This window comes from Camponotus floridanus, unplaced genomic scaffold (assembly GCF_003227725.1).
Source record: "Camponotus floridanus strain SB8 unplaced genomic scaffold, Cflo_v7.5 scaffold19, whole genome shotgun sequence".
Classification (NCBI taxonomy): Eukaryota; Metazoa; Arthropoda; class Insecta; order Hymenoptera; family Formicidae; genus Camponotus; species Camponotus floridanus.
Genome location: NW_020229314.1, coordinates 1,172,277 through 1,197,674, shown reverse-complemented (window position 1 = coordinate 1,197,674; position 25,398 = coordinate 1,172,277). Strand labels below are relative to the sequence as shown.

The window sequence follows — 25,398 nt, the reverse complement described above, 5'->3', positions numbered from 1 at the left end:
TTTACGTGGCTTTGAGAAGTTTTAGGTTCAATTAGTTTATTGAAACGGAGGGCGCGGAAGGTCGTAACGGTACGGTACTATTACGAAGTTTCCACGGATCGTAAAGCGTCTCCATGCCACCTATTTCCCGTTAACTGCGAGTAACAAAGTGAATACCCTAGTGTTGTTTCCGGTTTCTCTTTTTCGTGTTCAATTTGGATTACATCTGTTGTTAGAGAAGAATTAAATCATGCCACTTGAAAGAAACTTCAATCAAGTGACAAAAAGCCTTTATTTTTTCACTCCTAAATCTAATCTTATACAGCTCGCAATTAATGATTCCAAATTATATGAAATCCGTAATCATACCTGTTCAGTTATTCCTTATTTTACTCGTTTTACTTTCATTCTTTTAATGAACGTACGTATTTCTATTTATGTTAAAAAATATTTATATGTTCTGCTAGTTTTAAAATACGTAATAAGTATTTCCTTTGTATTTTCGATTTTCTTCATAAAGTATATCTAGAAAATGATTAATCTTTGACGATAAAGAAAATTCCGGCGAATCTTTTGCTAATAAAATATGCATTGTATAAGATGACGCGCAATTAGATAGCAATTTATTAGAGAACCACGAACGAAAGGGATTTTCCTTGAAGAAAACCGGACAAGATAAAAAGTTAGGTAGGGCGCTTTTCTCTTAAAAAAGCTGCTGTCGTAAAGACTAATCGTAAGGCTAATGAAAAAATGAGAAGATCCAAAAAAGATGGGATAAAGTTTCTTTTGGGTTAATAGCAAGTTTAACCCGCTTTTTTTATTAAAAAAAAAGAAAAAAAAGGAAAAATAGTTTTCTCTTTCTTAAGACCACATGGGACAGAAATGCAAAAATCTAACAAAAGTGCGGAAACATTCTGCACACAAGATTAATCAGGCGAGAAGACGAAAAAAAACGCTATATCCCGAGAGGCTTCTTTGTGCTTTAAATAAAGCTTTTAACATCTGCAATATAACTCCACTTGCTTTACACGGCTTATTAAAACGCACAAAATGTGGCACTTGCTGGAGAAAGCGATGTGAAGATACGTGGAAGTAAAAATAAATAATAAAATCTCATAAATGGAAATTATAATAAAATCTCATAAATGCAAATTAAACATACAAAGATTGAATTAATTTATATTATAGAATTAATTTATAGGATACTTTTATAAAATTAATTTATATTAAATTTTAATTCTGAATGTTACAGCGGATTGTGCTTTTTACAAAAATAGATAAAATAAAATTTTATAGTTAAAACAGATAAAAGTACTTAATCTAATTTTCTTTCTTAAACTTTCATATATGTAACAGATAGACAATATCACGATTAAAATGAAAGAGATATTGCTAATTGACTTTACAAAACTTTACTATCATTGCTTAAGTGGTTCAAAGCGCATTTAAGTAGTTCACTTTAGTAATTGCGATGTAGATTTATTTGCAGAAAAAAACTTTAAAATTGATCTTCTAACTGATAAAAAAGAAAATGAAAATAAAAATGTAGCATTTATTCATAAAATATCGAATAATAATTTGATAATATTTAAAAAATCGAATTATTATTAATTTTGTCGAAAATCGATTCTTGTTTCTTAAAAAGATGTTATATTTAAAAAATATCGGTGGAAAAATTTGTACAAACGTTGACGTTAACGCATTCGATTAAATAAAAGAGATATAAGTTCTTGACTTTTTTGAAGTATCAAAGTGATAATGCAACGAGAAAGTATGAGATTCAAACAAAGATGAGAGAGTTTGGTTTATTTCCTTGATTTATGATTCGAGCTGTTATGTGCGATACAGACATTGTTTTCCCTTATATTGAGATAATGTAACATACTTCATATCCAAGATCTGGATTGCCTAGGATTATACGAGAGCTTACGAGGCTCTCTCTCCCGTATTTAGCATAGTATTACACATATATTGCTAAAATGTTATCTCTTGAATGCATGTAAGATGTAAACTGTCTTACGGAATAATCGAATAATTTCAAGAATACAAAATGTGGTGATAATTCCATCGATCAAAAAAAGAGATCCCTAAGAAAGGAAGCATGAATCTAGTGTTGAAAAATTTACATTTTATTAAAAGTAATTTTTTAGTATAATAATCAATTTTTATTCCCAAGTATAAAATAATGTTTTACGCTATCAAACTTTACGAACTTCCGTAAGAATATGTGATACGAGGCAATTTTAAGTCAAACAATATTTGTTGCACGCATTTATATAATATTATATAATATTAAAATATAATAATAAAATTAAAATATAATATTAAAATTAAAATATATAATGTCAATGTGCGCTAATATAAATATATTATACAATATAATATATTTATATTAGCGCACATTGACATTATATATTTTAATTCTTTTCTTTTTTTAAAGATATTCCGCTCTTCACATTTATTCCTACTTTAATTAGAAACATGCGGTCCTTTTCATATGCTTCCAATATGCTTGTCCATTTTATCAAACTATCGTTGTTATGCATGTAATTCTCATTTAAAAAGTTTAATAAAACGAATTCGCGGTCACTTATGAATGCGAGTATGAAACGATTCACCAACATTTTTCGTGATATAAGCGAAGAAAAATGTGTAATGCTGGGCAGATAGGAAATAACAGAGGTGGAGGAGGAAAGAGTTTGTGAATTCAAAGCCCCTGTGCTGCCGAGTGCTTCTTTGTTAATACCATGCATCAGGCCTTTCTTTCTTTTTTCTACCCTTTTCATCCTGCCACATTCTCTTTTCTTCTTTCGATAAACGCGTTTCTACCCGCTTCTACTTCTTCGCATCGGCTGACTATGGTTTTTACGTATCCGGCTTAATAAAACGTTCGGCGCCTCTTCCACCATTACGGAGAACATTTATTTATATGTAACTGCTTTCTTTACTGTGTTTTTGTAATTTGACAATGTAAGAATACTGCTTTTTTCCTTAATTCATTTTATACATAAAAAAATTGGAAAAAAAAGGAAAATTAGAAAATAAAAAAATATGTTTTCTCTTGTATATAATGAAAATTGATTGATCAGTATGCTATATATAATTATTTTTTGTAATATTACAATATTGTTACAATATTGTTCCGAGAGTTACTGAAAGAGAGGAAAATATGAGAAAGTTATATTCGAAAAGAAATTTAATTCTACGTTATTTGTTTAAACCTTAAAATTATTCAATTATTCTGCGCGTACTCTCTTCTTTCTGCTAAGTACGTTTCTTAAAATATAAGTAAATGTCAATTAAATTGCAGAAATCTGACAGTGAATTAAAAAATATTTTGACACAAGCAGCATATATATAAGAAGTATTCCTTCCCATAACTCGGTTCCTTTATTACGCGACATTAACGCTCGTCGCAGATGGCCAGGAAGAAATTAAAGAAATTTGCATAATCACGAAACTGTATTGTTACTCGCAACTTTGGTCAGACATTTTGCTAATCTACCGTTTAATTAAGCAAATACGCGAGTACAGATGTACTGTATGCATTTTTCTAATATTTCTTGTTACTTCTCTTGAGTAAATATGTAATAAGTAACGATAATCTTTCTCTTCTTGCTTTTTATCTTTGTTTCGAGTGTAAGAATTAGAAAAAAAAATCATGAGAAATAAAGGAAATAAAACGTATGCGTGACTTGGAAAAAAGAGTAACATTGGATGTTCATGAATAATTATGCAGCTTAGAGAAAGCTTTGTGTTCGCTTTTGTGAAAAATTTCGAGATTAGTGTAACTTGAATAAGACAAGCGTAATAAATTGACAGAATAATGGCAATGAAATTGACTTTTTTGCCACAGAAAATTGCTACAAGACACGCAAGATAGACCCTTGCATTCTCGATTTGTCTGTGTCGCTCCTAAATCACTCACTCAAGTCGATTATAGAAAAGAGTAAAAAAGTTTTCGATTTATAGAAGACAACTAATCTTAGAAATATTAACTTTTTTAGAAATTATCAAACAGAATATTTGTCATATTACAAAATAATAGATATTTTAAACAATTCTCTTTCATCTTTTCTTCTTCTTCTTTTCATTCTTCTCTTACAATTTAGATTTCATTATTCAAATTCAAAATGATTACAACTTTGTAATAAATGTGTTATTTGGTTTTATATCCTGACTCAATTAATTATTGTAACATATTTAACATATTCTGAACGAATGATATGAAAGCAATCGAAAGTTGAGAAATTAATTATGAAATAAATTAGGATATTTTGTAGAAAAGAAAAAAATAGCTAACGCGATAATCTTTATTAAAACAAAACAAAATATATTACTCTACTTCCAAATGTTTAACTTTATATTCATCTTTTATGCTGATTACTCATACGATGCAAAAATAATTTAAGATATAAGCAATTTTTTCGAGTAATAAAAGTACAAATTGAAAATACTTTCAATTCAAAATATAAAGGGCAAACGCGAACAATACATATATTGCTATCTCTGCATTGTAATATGCATATACATCACGCTTGTTTTTGAAATATAGCACAAAGAAGAATGTATTGCGATTTCTAGAAACTATGTCCCATTACATATTGACACGAGAGAATATGCGAGATATAAATATTTCTGATCCTACCATGTTTCCAATTTTACTTCTGTCATATAAGCGATGCAGAGATGAATACGCAAATACGTAAGAATGGTCAAGAGAGGTTAGAAGGCTTCAATATATCGAAACGGAAAACGGGACAACGAGTTGTAGTAAGCACAATAAAACGTTTCCCAACTTCATCTGGGCTGTCGTACTACCGAAACTCGCGTCCCACCGCTTTTCGATTATAAACTGCTAGACGAGCGCGGCAAACGACGTAAGCATCGTCGATTTTGCTGGCGCATGTAAATCGATAGACACCGAAAAAATTGCAAAAAATTCGGCCGAGATGGAAAAGAGGAAGAGCACGGAGAGAATGGGGACAGCGATGAAAAAATTGTTAACGCCTATCGTAGAGCCGACATTTCGAACGAACGAACAATCACGGTGGGCGTGAGCTTTTCCGGAAGCTCGATTAAAAGTACCCATAAAGCCAGATGAATAATATCGATCACTAGCAATCCAATTGGATTCCGCAAAGATAGTTTCGTTACTTATACGTATATTCGAAATTTCTTTTATTAACAGCGTGTTCAAAGAAATATATAATATCCTTTCTCTGAAATGCTTCCGCTCTCTTTAATCGAAAGGCACGTATAATTTTACATGTAGGAACACAATTAATAAATGTCTTAAAAAATTAAACGTTATGAGGAAAAAATTATTGAAAGATCAGCGATATTTTAATATAAAGATTTTAGATTAGATATTATCAATTTAATATACGTATAGCTATATTTATTTATAATTTGCAAATTGTATATATAATTTTTTTTAATATTTTATTTCATGTAAAATATTAAAATAGATATGAAAAAAATCAGAGAGATGTTATTTTGACAAAAAGGGGAGCAGTGATAATATGATAATGTGTATTAGTAAAGTTCAATATAATATACAATATAATATCATCAAAATCGCAGGACTTGGGAATGACCAGTCGCTTCCATCTCTATTCACATTCCTTTTGTTCATATATAGATTCCATTCTTTGCCACTCGTTCCTCCGCTCTTTGGAAGTTGGCGAAGCGGGTGGAGGGACGCAGATAACGGTTTTAATTCCGTGCGAATAGATCGACGTGCGAAAAAACGGGAGAATCGTTGGAGAGGCGGATTGATGCCGGGAACAATGGAGATGCCGGTTAACTTCGGAAGTAATCGCTTAATTCCTGAATTCCAGCTAGCTTCTATCGGCTGGTTAGATCCCGTATTGCGTGCTTTCCGAGGATCTTGCTGCTTCCCTTCTTTTTTCCTTTTTAATTTATGTTATTATGCGCAGACGTCAACATTTTTTAATTCTTTCACGCATGCCGAATATCCTTTTCCTTTTTCGACGATTTTCATGTACAATTATTTATTGTAATTTTGTCAATACGATGATATATAATTTATATATTCATCGTTCCAAAATTCCAAATTATTCGACGTAGAAAAACCACCTTGCAAATCTAGTTGCAAATGTAGTTGCATAAGCTATCGAAAGCCACGTGAATTTTAAAAAAATTCAAGATGGCAAGTTCGATATAGCGGATATAAAACAAAAAAACGTGGAAATAAATGGAGAAATGGCGTCAGTATTTTTTTTCTTTCATAAAGTTGTTTCTGCAAATACATATTTTATCTTTCTTTTTCGTTAAATATTTTATATTATAAATATATAAATTTGTGCTTGATATAAATATTTTTCTTTCATTTTTTACTTTTATTTTATACTTTTATATCCGTCATTTTGAGTTTCTAAAATTTGACAATAGATTTTTAATCAAGGCTCCAACACCCTTGAAAATCAATTTTACGATGCATTTTAATGGCATCGTTTTTTATTTTATTTTCACATTTTTATTTGTTTTATATTTGCTACATTGAACCCACCCTTAAATTTTTATGGCTTTTGATAGTTTATGCGTGCATCTATATTTGAGTAAGATGATTTTTTTATTTCGATACAATTTTGGAAACGCTGGGTAAAGTTCGCTTGACAAAGAATGCTCTATATATATAAATTTAAATATAAGTTTTATTAGAATTTGTACGCACTCTAATTTCGAAAATTCAGTATTTATAATTTTGAAAACAAAATACATGTAGTGAGTTGCATTCTGAATGAAATTTCGAATGTGGACCTCTTGTGAATAACTTAGAGGTCGAGAGTAATCACAGTGATTTCCCATGACATGCCAGCGCGAGACTTTTTTTTCCTCTCTTTTTTACTTTCACCCTACTAGTCCCGTGGTACGTCGCAATGAAAGGGTCCGCTCGAACCGAAGTAGAATGAAGTAAACAATAGCATCCGGTGCAACGAATAGCCGCTTTGCCGGTCGGTTCTTTTGCCATATAAAACTTTCGTCGCGGTAGCGCACTTGCGAGAAACTTTTGCAAAAGCGTTGAAATTATCGACAAAGAAAGACAATGATTTGTTCTACTTCCACTTCGTCATCGGACGATGTAGTTTTACCGAAACTCATTAACCGCAAAAAGAAGTATCCAAATTAAATCAAGTTTTAAAAATACCATTATAAAGAATACCATTGTAACATTTCACTGCACACTTGATATCACAAAAGAAAAGTTTAAATAATCATGGGATCGGTTGTTATGCAAAGAATTCTAGATATGATTTATAAAATAAGCATACCATAATATGTATTAATATTTATTAAAAGTATACACACATACACACTGCTATTTTAATTTCCGATAATAAACCCGAAAATGTGTCGCATATAATTACATTTAATTTCTTTAAAAAGTTAAAAATAAAGAGAGAGAGAAGATTGTCCAAAATATACCAATTGCGAATTATTTGTGTACTTACGAGCTCTGTATCTATGCCAGCACCATCCCGGATGTTTTCATGATCGGCACCAGCACCATTGACCATCCCAGCACCTGAACCGGTACTCGCGCTTGCTTTTCCACCAGCACCACCGGCTGGTGTTTGCGGTAAACTCTGAAAAATATTTAGAAGAAACATATTTATTTAGCGAATATAATTACATGTTTCTAATAAAATAAACTACTGTTCACGTAAGATAAAAATAACGTCTTGCGATATCATTCGCTTTTGTCTCGCTACATCATATACTTGAAAATAATTCTATTTTGCAATGAACCATCTATCGAATTTACATTGCCGTTGGGAGTTCGATAACGCGACGTTGCTCGATTTGTTTCCCGTGGAAATCCGCGCTGAAATCTCTCGCCTCAATTTCGCCCCAACGATATCGTTCCTTTTATTCGCAACGTCTTGAAGCTTCCTTCGAACTCTTCCTTGGCGACGTTCTATAGCGAGCAAAAGTAGGATTCGCCACGAGCGCTAGCTTTTACGAGGGGGATTAGGCGATGTAAAGGATGGTCGTAAAGGGAAATTTCGAACGTATTTGCCCCGATCGTCCTGTATGGCTGGAGCGAGAAAAATAGCCATCGAGACAAAGCAATTTGTATGCACTCGGGAAATGTGCGACGCGCGACAACATTATGTACTACCGACTTTATCCCATTCTGCATTAATGGAACGGGTATCTCGTCGACGAGGACTTAACGAAAGGATTACGATGCGGTCTTTAAATCAGTTTTACTAACGTGATAGAACTCTTCGAGTTCCCGACATCAGGATTGATCGCCTGCCATCCATGTTCTGGATAAGGGTGAAACATCGCAGAAAATTTTCACGTACAACAGCTAGTTGACGAGCGTTCTCAATGACAGGTGGTAATTTTTGAATTATAATCTACCTAGACACACGCCTCTCGTGAAATGTGCGATATTATTTCCTGAGTAAGATTGATTCAACTCTTTTTTTTTTAACCACGCCTATCCATCAGGAAATTTGCTGATGCGCGTTAAGATGATGCTTTCCTATTTCACATTTCAAACAGATATCGATAAAAAGATATCAATCTTTATACTGACAATTTATAATGCATCATTTTTATCATATCTTATCGTAGAACTCTAACCAGTAAATGCACTTTTACTTAATCTTATAATCATTTTTAATGCAATTACTTGTTCGATATATTTCATTATATTGCATCAAAGAAGTATATATAAAACAATATTTTTTAATAAAATTTCTTTTTTCTTAAAGATTTGTTTATAAAAAAATACTTTTTAAATAATATTGTCATTATATTAACGTGATTAAAGTATGATTAAAACATTAAAGTATGATTTGACTAAAATTTAATCAGAAACTTTATTTTAGAATTTAATTGTAATATATTTATGTAATATATTTATAATATGATGACACGAACAATTAGAAATTTTTTAATTTCCTAATTTTCGTACAAAATATTATTTACAAATGTGTTACTTAATTAAATAAATTAAAAGCTACAAAAAAATTAGACCAATAAGAGTCAAAGCGTACTACGCAAATTCGTAAAGTCAATATATTAATTATGATATGTATGCGTAATAATTATGTTACAATAAATAATAAACTAAATTCTCTAAAGAATGTTTCATCATTATTTAAAATTTTACTTCATCACATATATAATATAACGATGAAAAATCGCGTCACAGATATTGCGCTTTAACTTTCATTAGCTGATTCTTTTATCCTTTTTACATCATAAAGTTATTATTCTTCTTTTTCTAAAAATAGTAAACGCACATTTTTTTCAATAGATAATATATGTCTAAATATAAGCAATATTAATTACGTTTTATAATCTAAATTTGAAACGTTGAAAAGTTAAAAAGTTGAAGTATTTGAAAAAAGCAAAAGTCTATCCTTTATGGAAGAAAGATTTGCATTAAAAATGCTTTTAAAATCGAACTGGCTGATCCATAAAGCATTGTTACATGATACTCTCCTTTAATGTGTATGTAGTAAGCGCTTTGTACGCCAAAGTGGCAAGTGAGATCGCAGGATAAGCGAATAAACAGGGAATAAGGACATTCTTCGTCAGACGAGCTCTGAAGAGGAAAGATCCGAGTTAAGATTAACTATTGCCTCCGTCTTTCGACTCTATCATTTCCCGTCAGTATCGTCGTGTTTCGTGTATTGGTAATAGTGCAAAGTGCTCTTCTCGAAGTAATAGCAGCCCGAAGACGACCCTTTAAGCGACGTTCAGCACTTTACGACCGCTCTTTATAAGGACACCTTACTCTATGAAGCGCGCACATGCCAACGTTTCTCATCTTTCTCAACACTTTCGAAACGATTTACTTTCGCGTGACTTCAGGAAAAATAGCCGAAGTGTGTGCGAGGAAATTTTTCTAAAAGGCAATTGCTGCAATAGTGTTTTTGTTTTCATAATCGATAAAAGGATGATTAAAAAAAAAAGTAATTTCCTGATCGATTTTGCAGTTAGGACGTATAGAACGTATAGAACGCTCTCATTAAATTCTATCTAATAAATTTCTGTCAATTATATTTTAACAAAATATTTACAGATACGTGTTATAATTGATCAATAAAAATCAATTTCGCGATATATGTATGCATAGATATATATAAAATGTTATTATGTAATTCTTTATTATCTTATTCGAGTTTTTTTCAGACTCTTTTAAATTAAATTATCATTTCAATTAATATTTATAATCATTATAATTATTATTTTTTATTTTTACAATTGGTATATAGTAGAATAATGATTAAAAAAATTATTTTCAAAGAATAACAGACTGCTGATTAAAATTGTACAATATCTAGTAATGACTAATAATTATTATATTATTTTAAATAAGTTTAAATAAGTTTCCGTAATGTTCAAAAGGATTAGAAGAAATGGTTTTAATTTTAGATATTAGAGAAATCGCTTTAAAAAATAAAAATAAAAAAAATCGTACGTATTACTGATTATTAATGTATTAAAATAGTTTTAGGCATTATTATGTAGATATGTGTAACGTAGTGCCGCTATTCAAGTAGTGCCCTGTAATGTTCATTAATGCTCAAGTAATGCCTACTAATGCTCACCCTCTTCAAGTAATGCCCACTAAAACCAAAGCTATGCTCTTCAAGTAATGCCTTCAGTCTATGTGCCACAATGTCCTGACGGTTAATTTCCCTTTTTTAATTGATCTGGCAAATTCAAGGTGCAGACATTCTGGTTAATTTCAACAATAAATTTTCAATTTTCAATTATACGATGTTGTAAATGACGCTGTTGAATTAAATTGCTTCGTGATGATTCATATCACAAATTACAACAATATCCGCCTCGATATTATAACAAATTTCCGTTCATTAAATTCATATTTTCTCATTTTTTCATTTTTTTTGTTCTTAACACGTGATACACAATTTTAAATTTTCTACAATTTCCGGATAGGTGAGATGAACTTCATAACGAATCTAGCTTCTATGCGACATCTTATATCAGCCTGAACTATCTTGCTCGTACCGGCTTTATCGATGAGCAGAGAACGGAAGAAAAAAGGATAGCGTTTCGCAGTCACCGGTGCGCCTGAGGATTCTTCTATAATAAAACTGAATTTTCTCCCAAAGACCGTAAAGTGCATCATAAAAGAGCAACTAACGTGGTTCCAAGAGTTCGTGCGCAGTTGCAGGTGCAAAGAAAACGTTTGCAAAATAGAACGTAGCAGTAGAATAGAAGATAGCCAAAAAATTTTAATACCCAGAGGAAACCTATTGAATAATCATTAAATTTCACATTTAATGATAATAAAAAAATAATAAAAAATAGACAAAGCCATAAAAGCCATAATACATTTTGCTCTATATTGTTAATGTTGTGATTCATAATTCATAGCAATAAAAAATAATAAAAAAAAACGGGAAAATACTTTATCATTATATGTAATAGTTTAAAAATAGAATTATTTTATTCTCTTTCGGCTATATTTCTGCCATTGTTTCCCGCCCAATGTAAAAAAGAATTTAATATAATTCATTTAAAACTCCAAATATATTTTTCATTCGGATATAAATATACAATCGGTCTACGCGATTATATTGATAAAAGATTTATTAAATTACATATTTTTTGTATATATCTTTTTCAAGAATTTATATATAAATCCCTGCAATTAAACTTATTTAAATCTAAATAACTTTGAAGAGTTAATGATATTTTATCATATTTAATCAAAATAGAAGAATGTTAAAGTAATCAGCTCGACATATTTAGGCTCAGCTATGCATTATTTAAATTATCATTAATTATCTTTGTATTCTTATAAATGAGATTTGTAATTGATGATAAATTTTGAATCAATATTTTTCTAAGAAAAAAATTATTTATAATTAATTACTTTACAAAAAATCTATTGCTAGAAAGTATCTTTTTAATATATTTTATATATATAATATATATAATAAAAAAATATTTTTTGACACAATTATAATATACAGTTTTGCATAAATATCACAATTTAATTCGCTATTATTCAAAGATAATTATTTCGATAAGTTCGCTCTATTAATTTGCAAATACTTATTAATCTTGCTATTGATGTCTGATTATTCGTTGACTTAAACTACTGTATATGAGTATGTTCTGAAAGATAACTCGGAATACATTTTAAAATATTTATTTATATATCATACTGTGATCCCAAAATGACAATAATGCGGCGCAATATCACAGATGAACATGTATATGATATGGTATAGCATATATACAATTTGTTATTTCCCAAAATGATGCAGGCAAACAAAGCTTAGCAGTAAGTTATGGAAATGAAGCAAGCATTGTTTTTCGTGGCATCAAGATTAAAGATTGTTAAAATTGCAACGAAAATAAAGTAAACTTGAATGTACAAACCGTTTCGTTGAAAAAACTCTGAAAACTGAAAATATTGCGCATTTTAAATCTTTTCATTGGAGTAAAGCAAGACAGTTTTCGTCATATATTTTTTAAGAATATGCGCAAAAGCTTTTGCAGTGAGATGACATGCACATGTGGAAATGCTTAATTTATCGTACATCATAAATCTTGATTTTATTGTTTTAGAGGGTTCAATATTCAGTATGAACGAAAAAGTGACGCAAGTGCCGTAAATCTCGTTTACACCATGAGTTGTGCACAAGAGGCGCATCACATTTTATTTCGAGCGCTCAGTTTTATTTTGATCAGAAGAGTTTCACTGTGCAACGAGTCAAATTTAGAGAGTGAAAGAGAATTGTATAAAAATCGACTTTATTGCTTATTATTGATTATTTAATATACTAAAATGTTGAAACTAAAAAAATAATATTTTGTAAAGATTCATTCTCGTAACTAGTTCAAAAGGCTCATGAAAAGTAAAGAAGTATAAGTGCGCGCGTGAGCACCGAGGGCATCGACAAAGGGCGTGAAGGTGCTAGCTACAATAAAGGCGGGTAAAATGTGAGAGAGTATGGGAGGTGCTGAGAGAAAGGGCGATATTACAGAGTCGGAATGCTTAGCTGATATTACTCGAGAAACTCAGGAATTTCTCTATTATTTAAGGCAGCCTAATACATGTTCCGACAAAAGATAAAATATTTTGCCTATGATGTAAAATAGTCGAATAAATATACGATGAAACTAGTAATAAAATAGAGAAATCGGTAAAAGAAGAAAAAAATAATTATATTTCGTTTTAATTTGAAAGGATTAATTAATTAAAAAGAATTTATTGACTTGATATCAATATTTGAAATATGTGCGCCGAAACAAAGAGAGAAACTATTAATATATTTTCTTTTCAAAATAAATAATTTAAGCATTCACAATTCTTATTCTATATATATATATATATATATATATATATATATATATATGTGTGTGTGTGTGTGTGTGTGTGTGTGTGTGTAGAATATGTATTTTTATTGTTAAAATCAATTCAATTCTGGTGTTTTCATATTGAAGCATTTATATTTATATTATCTATAAATCATGTGTATAATAATAAAATGATTGAATAATAAATAAAAATAATTTAATAAAATAGTATATGTATAATGTATAATATATAATGTCTAAATTACATATCTAACAATAATATAAACACTATATATATAATATAAATATTATATTTATAATATAAATAATACATTTGTTTCAGGTAATATAAACTATATTTATAATATCAATAACATATTTGTTTTGGATAATTGTTATAAAACTAATTTGTATCGTTATATATGCAATTATACACATACATATTTGATCTTTTAATATCATACACAAGCAAATCGAAGATCATATTAATTTATAGTTTCTAATCAGAAATTTGAAAATTTATAGTTTTCTATCAGAAATTTACAGTTTAATAAAAGTTTTAAAATATCGATCACTATTTGTCTATATTTAGAGTAAAAAGCTAATGAAAATTTTTAGTGCAGTTTTACAAATTTTTCTTGTAACCCTTTATTTATATTATTCAATAATAAACGAATTAATTATGCACGTGCTTAGATTAATAAAATCATTTTTCTCAAAATATTATTATTGTGTTCAATTTTAAAAAATTTATCTCTCGATCTAAATTCGAAATAGTTAGTATAGAGCCTTATCTTTTAAAATAACAAAAATAATGATGTATTTGCATCTTTTATTATTAAAAATAATGATCATCTATATAACTTACATCATATCTGTATCGTGTTGTCGAAAACTTGGAGATAAGGAATATAATAAGGAACTCTCTCTTTGTTACGTAATCTCAATTCAAAAACAGTAATGAAACTGCACAATAGAGAGAATGTAAATCTCATAATGCATGCATATATTAAATCCAAATTGATTGACAGAAAGATACGCACATGAATGTGATTCAAAATCCAAATTTTTAATATAATTTAAAGTTTATTATATTTTTATAGCGTTACGAATACACATAATATAGTTTTTATTCGAAATAGAACCTGTGAGAAAGAAAAGCTGCTGATTCTAGATTCTTGGGATTGTTGATATTGTCTATTGTAGGACATCAGGGCGAAATCATTTTTATCGCAGTAACAAGAAAGTGTAGGTGAGGAAAACCTTTCAGATAAAAAGATCCCCCGACAAAGTGAAAAGCAGGACAAGAACCGGCGAATAGGAGGATTAAGCGGCCATGCGTATAAGACATTTTCGTCCCCGAGTACTCGTGAGAGCACGATCCGGAAGCTTTCGGAACGACTATAACGATTTTCACAGTAAACATTTGCCCATAGCTTACGCTTGCTCTTGTGGCTCAAGTTAAATTGCCTTCAAAATTGCATCTCCGCGGGCGACGTGCTGCAAGAGAACTCGAGCGAAGAGTACCGCCGTGGATCACTCGCATAAATTTTGACCATAAGCTCTGGCCGAATTCGGTAGTCGCACGTGTAATTAAACGGTAATGATGATATAAGCAATGTTTCGACAAATTCTACATCGAATCGCAAAGGTAAATGATTTTTTATGGAATAGTTTTCTTTTAGGAAAAGTATCGTAAACTGCCAAACAAACCATCTTCAGCTCTTTTCCAATACAAATTAAAAACACACTCGCCCTTTTTCCCTTTCCCTTTGTAATAACGAAAAAAAATTTAATAAACGCATCATTATTTTTCATAAAGTTTATTTAAAAATAATAAACGTAGAGATGATATAATTTTTGAGGTACGATATTGTTTATGTATAAACTTAAAAAAAATACAGAACTTACATTTCGGAGTGAAAAGATATAAAAAATATCTAGTATCAGTGCAATACGCTTCTTCTTGCGCTACGTCGTTGCCAAAAGTGTAATCATTTATTCATCGTCGCGGTGGTGCGAGTAACATGGCGTGCTCCATTTGCGGTGGCAGGGTTGGAATTCCAGCCAACATATATCTTTTTTCGAGTAGCATGTGTACCTATGTGAGTATTATAGTTTACCGATAAAACGGAAATCTATGCCAAAATTATCCGAGGAATTGAGCAATTTCAAAAATGATGCATTTGTTGTGTATGATTACATTCATTCTTGCAATAGAATGCTTTTTGAAGATATTTTTCACCCGGGAATTAAGAGTAATATAATTTCGATAATTTTCGAAAATACGGGGATAGGAAAATTACAGGAGTTTATGTTCGAAATCTGGATTCATTGAAATTACTGGGTATTTTTAGAGGGATTTCATATTAAAAATTGATCAAATTAAGACATTGAAAACTTTTCTTGTAATCATCCTCTCTCTCTTTCGATGATAATTCCTAATGCTCGCAATCATCTACTTCGTCGACGACTAATGTTCATAAAGGAGGCAGTAAATTTGACGCATGCTATTCACCGCGGATTAAGCGCAACCAATGTGTGCATCGACAGAATGCAGTGATGCGTAAATCGCGAATGTAGGACGGACACGTGTGGGAGAAAGAGAGAGAGAGAGACAGGCCGAGCATAATGGCTTTCCAATGTACTGTGCGACTAGGGAGCGAAACATTGGCGTGAAATATTTATTGCTAAGCAGTCGAGATAATGCACGCGCAAGCTGGAATTTACTTGATTTGCAACCGGTGAGAAAGGCGTTGCCAGGCCTTTGCTCTCAGGATCGTTTTACGTTAATCCTTTCCACGGCATGAGTATCATATTCTCATTTCCTGTAAATATATATATATGTATATATATATATTTTTTCGTATATCATACATCGTTATTTAATTGATTTTTTTGTTTACAATAATTCTTTTCATTAAAACTTAATAATTTAATTCGCTCTGCGCGCATTACAAATCTACATACATCAAGTTTATACATTTTAGTATAATAAAATGCATGATATATTAAAGTTGAAAACTATTTCTCTCTCAGTTAGCCTATGTGGAATTATACTATGTAGAATAACTTTTCATAAAATTACTGAGTATCTAGGGGAAAGGAATTACTCTATGCTTCTTTTTTTCTGTCTTCCATCATTGCGGCCTGGTAGAATAGGATTCACGTAGTTACCACTGCATTCACATTTGTTTTGTCTGAAGTTTCTACTATCTCGGTTCGGTAGTAACATTTAGGTGTCCGCTGGTATTTATTACCTTGCATCTTCCCCCATTTTGCTATTCTTAACTTTCGAAGGAAAGACGGTGCGCATTAATCTGCTTAACGTTTGTGATACAAGAGATTCGTACTTCTTTTTTAGTTTTACAAGCTAAATTTAAGATCTCCCGACTTGAGAAATAGACCGACAACGTCGAGTGTGTATTATGCAAACTGTTCCATAAGTCATCTTATTCCGTAGCGACAAGTTTGTCACTTTTCGTATAAATCAAAAGAATGTCTTCCTTATAAAAGTTACGAAGCATCATTTACTCTCTCTTCACCATAATCGTATCCATTACGCGCTGATTTCATTTTTCTACTTGTTTTACTTGTTTTACACAATATTACGTTATTTCATAACGATTTTTGATTAATAAAGAAATAAACAACGTAATACAAATGTAAAAGAGGTATCTGATGTTTTTAAATTGTTGTATAAATATGTATTTATATATGCTACTTACGAATAATATATTTCTTATAATTATTTATTATATAATTACATCTCTTTTACGCAGATATGTATACTTCTATTCTATATACGAGTATAAGAGGTATATACGAATAAGAGAGATATTCGCTGTTGCAATTTATTCGAACGTTCTTCTTTAATTCAATGAATATTCATAGCGAGAGATGGATATATGTCCATTTATTTATGCCCATCTTCATCTTTTTAAATTTATTTCTTAACGTAATTTTAATATTTGGCGTTACACAAAAAATAGTCAATAAAAACTAATTATTAAAATAAACAAGCTTTAAATTTTCGATTTTCATTCTTTTATTACTGAATAAAAAAAATATACTCGAAATAAATTTCGAAAAGCTCTTCTAAGCTAACATATATAAAAATGAATAATAAAATTTATAATATCTTAAATCAGATAATAATTCTATCACAATCCATTTTTGTTAATATTTTAGTTACAAATTATCTATGCACTTCACAATCTCGTTAATGTTATAAATAGATAAATACAACTAAAGTAAAATTTTTAGCATTTATAATTAAAAAGTAAATTGCAAAAACAAAGAGAGCGTGAGAGAAAAGAGAGATGATATACATATTTTGATATACATTAGAAAATTTGATTTTTTTTGAAGTTTCTTTAATACGCATTATATTTTCTAAAATAAGAATATAAAACAGACATTTTTTTGTAGAATTTTTTTTTAACAAAAGACATTATTATCCTCAATCTTTAAAAGATATTTCATAAGATGTAAATTGAAAAGTGGTAGTTTTTATAAATAATAAATTAAAAAGAAAACATTTTACTGTTCTGAAATAATTTAATATGCGAAAGAGATTCTTTTGAAGCTCATATATCTCTAGAAACGCCAAGAATTCGCTCATTATGATCTTTGTAATTACGAGATGGCATGCACTCCATTATATATGTATAGAATTAATTTCATCTTAAGTCTTATATCTCTATTTCATCAAAATGTGTCTTGCTGGATTTAATTTCCAAAAGCAGACATTCCACTTAATGAAATTAATTTACCTATCCTGAATCGTGAAAAAAGGAAATTAAAGTTTATATGACAAATTAAAAGTCTCGCCGAAATGCATATTATTTAATGGATATAAATATTATATAATTAATGGATCTTGTATAATGAATTTATATGTGTATAAGCGTACATGTAATTGATCGCATTACTGAAATTCCGCAGCTTGTTTTCCAGAGATCATGAAATTTTACATTACAAACATTCTCTCTCGTAGCGATGGCAGTTTGAAAAACAGACAATTACGGTAAAACTGTCGAGTCACGGTGTGAGAAGAATTTCACGAAAGTAAGAACGACGACGGGAATAAGAATAAGAAACGGCAACGCCCCTTAAGTGAGCACGATGGAGCAACCTCAGTGGTATATTATTCCAACGGACACGTGAAATGAAAAATGAATCCTTATAAAGGCGGGTCTTGAGAGGAGATGGAGCCGGAAAGCTTCACATCGTGTTACCGAAGACGAGAAAGTCGGCTGTTGAGCCCGAGTCGGGTGCGACCAAGTACAACGGCAGCTGCCATCCGTTTCATTAATAATTACAGCTTGTGTACCCGCGAAAATTACTCCCTTTATCCATCCTCGACGAGTACCTGCTCTTGCGCGCTCCGCCAACTCCTCTCTGTTTTCTTCCTCGATTCATCTTTCCTCCATCCTTCGCCGTGCGCTCGTTGCCAAGTATTTCGTCTTCATTCGGTATTGTGCGTTTGCGGAATTTTACGGATGCTTCATGCACTACTGCGTGCCGCGAAATAATAATTTGTAATAATACATGCGGTGCTGAAAGTGTCCCGCAAACAGAATTAAGGTCTGCTCCACTTATATTGTCGGTGACTTTAATGAGAATATTAATAGAAATAAAAGTATCGTATAAAAAAGATTGTATTACAAATATATTGAGATAAAAACAGGAGTTGAGTTTTATATTTTCGAGTTATAAGAGGAATAATAAATCACACATAATTAAATAAGATATAAAATAAAATGAAATTAATTAATTTAAATAAAATATTAAATAAAATATAAAAATAAAATTAAATAGAATATAATATAAAAATCATAGCATAAAGTATCTTGAATAAATATTTATAAGTATGTTATTAAAACATTTATAGAATAGTATTATATAATATTTTACATCATTTTTTCTCAAAGTTGCTTTTAATGAGAAATTTGGAAACATATTACATATATAACCGTGTTAATAGATCTCATACACGTTTTATTACATTAAAAATTCAAGACAGAGGAGAGAGAGAGAGAATGAAAAGAGATTGAAAAAGAGAGATATATATGCACGTATAGAGAAACAGAGAGAGAGGTGTCTTGTCGTTTGCTCGGCGGAGACGGATACGAAACTGCTCCAGTCGAGTAATATCCGTCTGGAGAAAGACATCATCGTTATACCGTAAACCGCGATATGCGAATTCGCGCAGCAGCAGGTGCGAATTAAGGAGCTAAAATTCAAAGCGACGCTCCTGAATTAGATGCGAGGATTTTTCGTCGCTCAGCTTTAATTAATTTATTCAGCACCGCCTTCATCTAAATATCTATTTCTAGTCCTTGATTTTATGAAACATTTCACAAATTTAAAAAAACATGAAAAGTTACGACATGTATATACATATATATAATAATTTAATAAAATTATTGATTTAATAAAACAATCGATAAAAGTTTAATAAAATGAAATAATTGGTAAAATTAAAAAATTATAAAATTGAAAAGTTATATACATGGAATAATTATTTGTGTTGAAAAGTTACTTTTGCCTGATGCATCAAAGAACGCCGGGATATAGCTACTTTGTGGAGAGACTTATGATTCTTATATAAATGAGTTCTTGGATTTATCGGCTTTAGCGTATATAGATATCGAGAAATACATATACGCTTCCATCGAGATATATTTATATATCGAGATATATTTATATATCGAGGTATATTTATATACGTACGTATATACACGTTCCGCTATAGTGAAAAGGTCGCCGAGTCGCGACCTAAAAATGACCCTTGCTATCTTAATGGGTTTACAAAGCGTTAAAAGCTCTTCGCTTCTGCGCACGTACCTTTCCTTCCTTTCACGGACTGGCGCAGCGAACGATTTCCGGTGGATCGCGTATTCGTCGCGTTACAGAAATCAATCGGAAACGTCAAGACGTTAATTCGATTCCGTGGGTTTACGGCGCGGCCAGTCAGGATCGAACGGGAGAAGCTGTCATTTCCTCTCCTTCACCATCCGTTATTGATAAAAAATAAAATCGTCATCAAGTCGAGACTATATCTACTCAGATTGCTAATACTCTGCGACCTGAATCCTGTTTAAAGCTTCTTTTGAAAGATGTAGAATTAATGTAGTTTCGAAAAGTAAAAAAAATAGGAAATAAATGTTTCTTGTAAAATTATAAAATTGTAAAATATTTTTCTGTACAATATATTTCAGACGTGTATTTATAATACATGTAATTAAACTTATAAAATTAATATAATGTCAAAAATCCAATGTGCATTATATTTTGCACATAAATTATGAAATTAAATAGAAACAATCAAAGGCAATGAGAGAGCCAATAAACGCGTTTATTAAATAAACGGTTTAAGAATAAATCATATACATCGTGTTTCTTTATTTGTTATTACATAATACGTGCGCATAAAAACCTGCGCTGGCTCTCATTGCCTTTGATTGTTTCTATTTAATTTAAATTTTTAGAGCCATTTTTATTATTATTTTTATTAAACTATAAAAATAATTTATTTATCTCTGATCGCTTGTAACACATAAGATTATAAATGTTAGTTTTAGTCACGAATTTTGACATGTGGCAAAATTTTTTAGAATCAATGAATTCTCAATCTCATATACATGTATAATTGTATAATTTGCTACGCGCAAAAAAAATGTACCTACAAAATTACACTAAATATGTATACTCATATTTATTATAAAATGATAAAAATGATAAAAAGACTCGGTATATTCCACGTGATTGGATCTTTCAAATTTCACGTTTCATTTCGAGATTACAGGATGGAAAAGAAGGAAATGGAGAAGGCCGCTTGAATAGCGAGATTTAAATTGCGGACTGGCAATACGTCTTCGGAAGCAAGCGGATTTAAACGTTGCATCCTGCTATTGTCCATTATTTCCGCTGCTATATTCGTTAATATTTCATCGAAAATATTGATGTAATAAATTGAAGTGCACGATAAAATCCACACGAGCGATTATTCCTAACAATTATCTCTTCATCATTATTACATTTTGCAACACTGATCTACATCATTGATTTATTTTTTTCTTCAAAATTCAAATCATAATTTTCATATAATGTTTTAGTTACGATTGGTAATGGAATATCCTCATTATTTTACTACATTTCCTTAATTAAGTAAATATTTCTGACACAAAAAAAATTATTTTCGAGAGTTATACGAGAATATTTATTTATCTCTTTGAATATATAATTCACAAAACTACTAAATAACTATTATATGTAGTAAAAATGTCCAGTTGATTATGAGCATTGCTTCATTATCATTTGTTTTTTTTAAAGAGAATATAAAGTCATGTGTTAACAATATTCCAGCAAATTTCGAGATCGAGTGACGAGGAGCGAGTAGTCGCGACAGGCATTGTCCGAAAATTATCGTCAGCGTAAACATAACCATAAACACATTCGGACACATTGTCCACTACGAGGGTGGCGTCGTGCCAGCCGGGAAAGTTTCGTCGCCACAATTGTGTAGGGGCGCCGAAACTAGGCGAAGAGAAACGAAATGGGTGCGGATGCGGAAAACTTGTCCGGACGCACACAAACAAATTACATACGGTTTTCGCCAGCGGTACGAATCCTGTTCCGTAAGCCAAGCAACTATAGGAAAAGGAGCAACGAGAGGATTTTTGTTTGACATTCAATTTTTGCGAATGATCAGTTTGAAGTTCGTGATAGATTGCAATAGTTATGAGCTACGAGCTAACTCGCATATATTTCTCTCGCTGTCGCTAGAAATTTCATATCTATTCGACATGCGTTCCAATTTAAGAATTCAAGAATGCATTTGTCGTTTCGTTAATTTTTAATAATTGAATTTTAAAAATAAGTTCTCGATTATATTTTAAGAAAATTTTAAATTTAACGAAATGATACTTTTAAGGACATTTTTTTGTCCTAAATCTACAGATCATCTTTAGACACACATTAATAAGAGAAATTAATGACACATGAAAATATGTACACATAAGTGAGCTCAGTTTAATATTTAAAATTAATATTACTTAGGTAGCAGGGATTTCTATCAAAGCAAGGAACGCTCAGTGCGCCAGTTTAAAGGAAGTGCAATTTTCTTGATACTCAGTGAAGATTTGCATATCGTGACCAGGGTGCACTTCCCTTTTATAAGCTTCTTAAATTGGCGCCAGTGATGGCACCGAGATGGAAGTTGCTGCGAATGAACAAAGACAGTCGCGGGTGGTTTTGGTCGGATGAATGTTCAAGAGGTCGAAGTTCATTTCGCAACTAAGCCGTCGGGTAGTCTCACTGACATGACGGCTCAGCCAAAATGGCAAATTTGAGAGAGATAAATGAAGCGAGAGAGAAAGAGAGGCATGCAAGAAAAAAAGGAGAGAAAAAGAGAGAGACGAAAATGATAAAAAAATTTAATAAATGCATATCATATAAATGAGTAAGATGATGATAAAAAATATAATTAGACTTTCAGAGAAATATAATTTTTACCTGGAGAAATTACACATGATGTAAACATCAGATAAATTAAGACTTTACATAGACAGTGCGTTTAATGTAATGTCACGTGGTGTTTCTAAAAATACTGAAATATTACCGGAGAAGGTCGCTTCTCAGAATAAAATAACGCTTTCGATATATAATATCACATAAGAAGTAAAAGTAGGCAAAATTCATAATTCATGAGGTCTACTCTGCATACTCTGCAATTTCATACTGAAACTAAACTTTATTAAATTGGCTCATTTCGGTGTTTGAAATTACTCTCATAAAAGAGCATGCACTTCTAAGAATCTCTTAGTCCACTTACGAATTTTCATAAATATTCACTTTGTATGTTTATTTATTTTCTAAATATTTCCTCTCTGTAAACACACTTTTAAATAATGTCATAAAAATTCCTCAATCTCGTTTCGAACGATTACTTCGGCAGAAATTAATTTAATCCATTAAATCAGAGTCTTGGGTTATACGAACATTGAGTTACACTCGCGAACACATTTTTGTCAATGCATCTCAGGTAAAATCGTGTGAATCATGACGGGAGGTACAGGTGAGATGAGTAACCAAGTGTGCTCAGCGACTGATAAATTCAGACTCGATGACGAACGTACAATCATGCACGTACGGATATTTCGCCGATGAGGGTAAGCTGAATTGCGCGTACATGCGTGTGTATCTTGCACGTCGAACGTGTGGTGCACACCCAATTGATTCGCATCGTGACTATCAAGTGTGCGCTGCACGTTCGTCACCTGTGTACGCATGGTCGGTTCTATTCACGAGGGCATGCGAGTGTGCATTTTAGCGCGAATGTTTTGAAGAAACAGATTGTCATGTTTGCAGGAGAGAGCGTGCGGTGCAACGCGAGTAAATGGGGCAAGCTGGGAAAAGACGGTCTCTCAGCCGAGACGGAGGATGTGGCAAATCGTTACAGAATGGATCATAAATATCGTGGAATGGCATTACATACGCGATGGCCTTTGTTGGATGGGCTTGCTCTAGATGTCCCGCATCCTTCCCGGTGTACGAAGGGAACCGTGAGCAGCTGGTGCAACCAGTCGCTACGATGTTACTGTTAATGGGATATCTCGTCAAGTCGACTATTCCAAACCAATCAAACATCATATCCTTAGGCTTTAATATTAAAGAGCATATTGTGCCTATGATACATTCTCAAAAATAGCCTGATCAAACTTTATCGAGTGATTAATTTTTTTTCGTGTAATAGAATGGTTGAAGTCAACTGAAAAATTTAATAACTCTAATCAATACTTTTATATAAGTATTTTTAATCAATTTCACATAATGGTCAAATACTATGGACATCATTAAAATTTTAACGTGAGATAATATCAATGTACAATTCGTGAAAAGGTAAACTTTTATTAAATATAATAGTATAAATTTGTATTTTTAAAAATACAAATATATATTTTATATTTTTATACTATTATATTGAATAACAATGCATGATATATTTTTATAAATTTTTCAGTAATATTCTTGAATCTAATAACTTGAAATAAAATGATGGAAAGTAATAATTTATCAAAGTATATAACCGAGAGACTCAATTGTGTCGGTAGATCCTGAGACCTTTTCAGCAAATGGTCCAAGTAATAGATGAAGCGCAACATCTGCGCGATGTACCGAATATTGTCTCCAAGAATCGGTATCTGGGCCAAGGACGGCCTATTACACTCGACATAGTTGCATACCACGCGCGCAAGGTGCAATTAATGGTGCAATTTAGCCGGGGTCGAGAAGCATCCTCGTACTTCACCGGAGGAATACAACCGACGCCGAAGAGAAAGGGAGATATGAGCTGGTCGGAGGATAAGGAGTAAGAAAGACCGATCCTAGCGAGCTGATTTAGAGAAACAAGGCAAGAGAAGAATTTAGGAGAGCATAATTTCGCCAGGATACAAATAAAACTGACATTATGTAAGCTTGCCGTAGTTCGGGAACGATGCCTCTTTCGGGAACGTACACAATTCTTCCATATTTTTTGTTTGCTTCTTGCAAGAAGTGCTCATCGTTTATTAATTGAATTTTTACAAAAATCGAGATTTCGCGAGAAATAATCACGACTATTATATATCCATAATTTTAATCGAATATTATTTTCTTATTATTTTATTCTAAATTTTTTCTAATATTCTCAAGGTATTATATTTTTGATATATTATTTTTAATTTTTCTAAAATTAAATGCAGATCATATTTGCAGGATTTTGCATATGTTTTAAGGATGATTTTCTTGTAAAATCTCGTACAATAAATATGAAAAAATGCAATAATCTTGAAACGATCGCTGATAACAAGATGATGATTTCGAGTCTAATCGAGGCTTTGTGGGAAACACGGGTTCGAAATAAACGAATTAAGTTTTGTGTGTACGGCAACGTTTGCACAAGAAGAGTATGAGTTTGGTTACTAGCCGCCACCGACAACCTTTCGTTGCTCCTGAACGATTCCGGCGTATTCTCGACAGGGTGCTAGCTTTCTACATTATTCAACGGCGTCCTTAACCACTGGCTGAAATTTTGTCGGT

The 25,398-nt window shown here is 31.4% G+C and overlaps 1 protein-coding gene across 2 annotated transcripts in view; it reads right to left on the bottom strand.

Annotated features, from left to right (window-relative positions):
* LOC105248941 overlaps positions 1–25,398 on the bottom strand; it is a 263,628-nt gene that overhangs the window by 20,793 nt on the left and 217,437 nt on the right. For both annotated transcript variants that reach the window (XM_011254038.2, XM_011254039.2), the window contains exon 4: positions 7,458–7,592. In XM_011254038.2, coding sequence (XP_011252340.1) covers positions 7,458–7,592 — 135 coding nt within the window. The remainder of the gene's footprint in view (positions 1–7,457; positions 7,593–25,398) is intronic.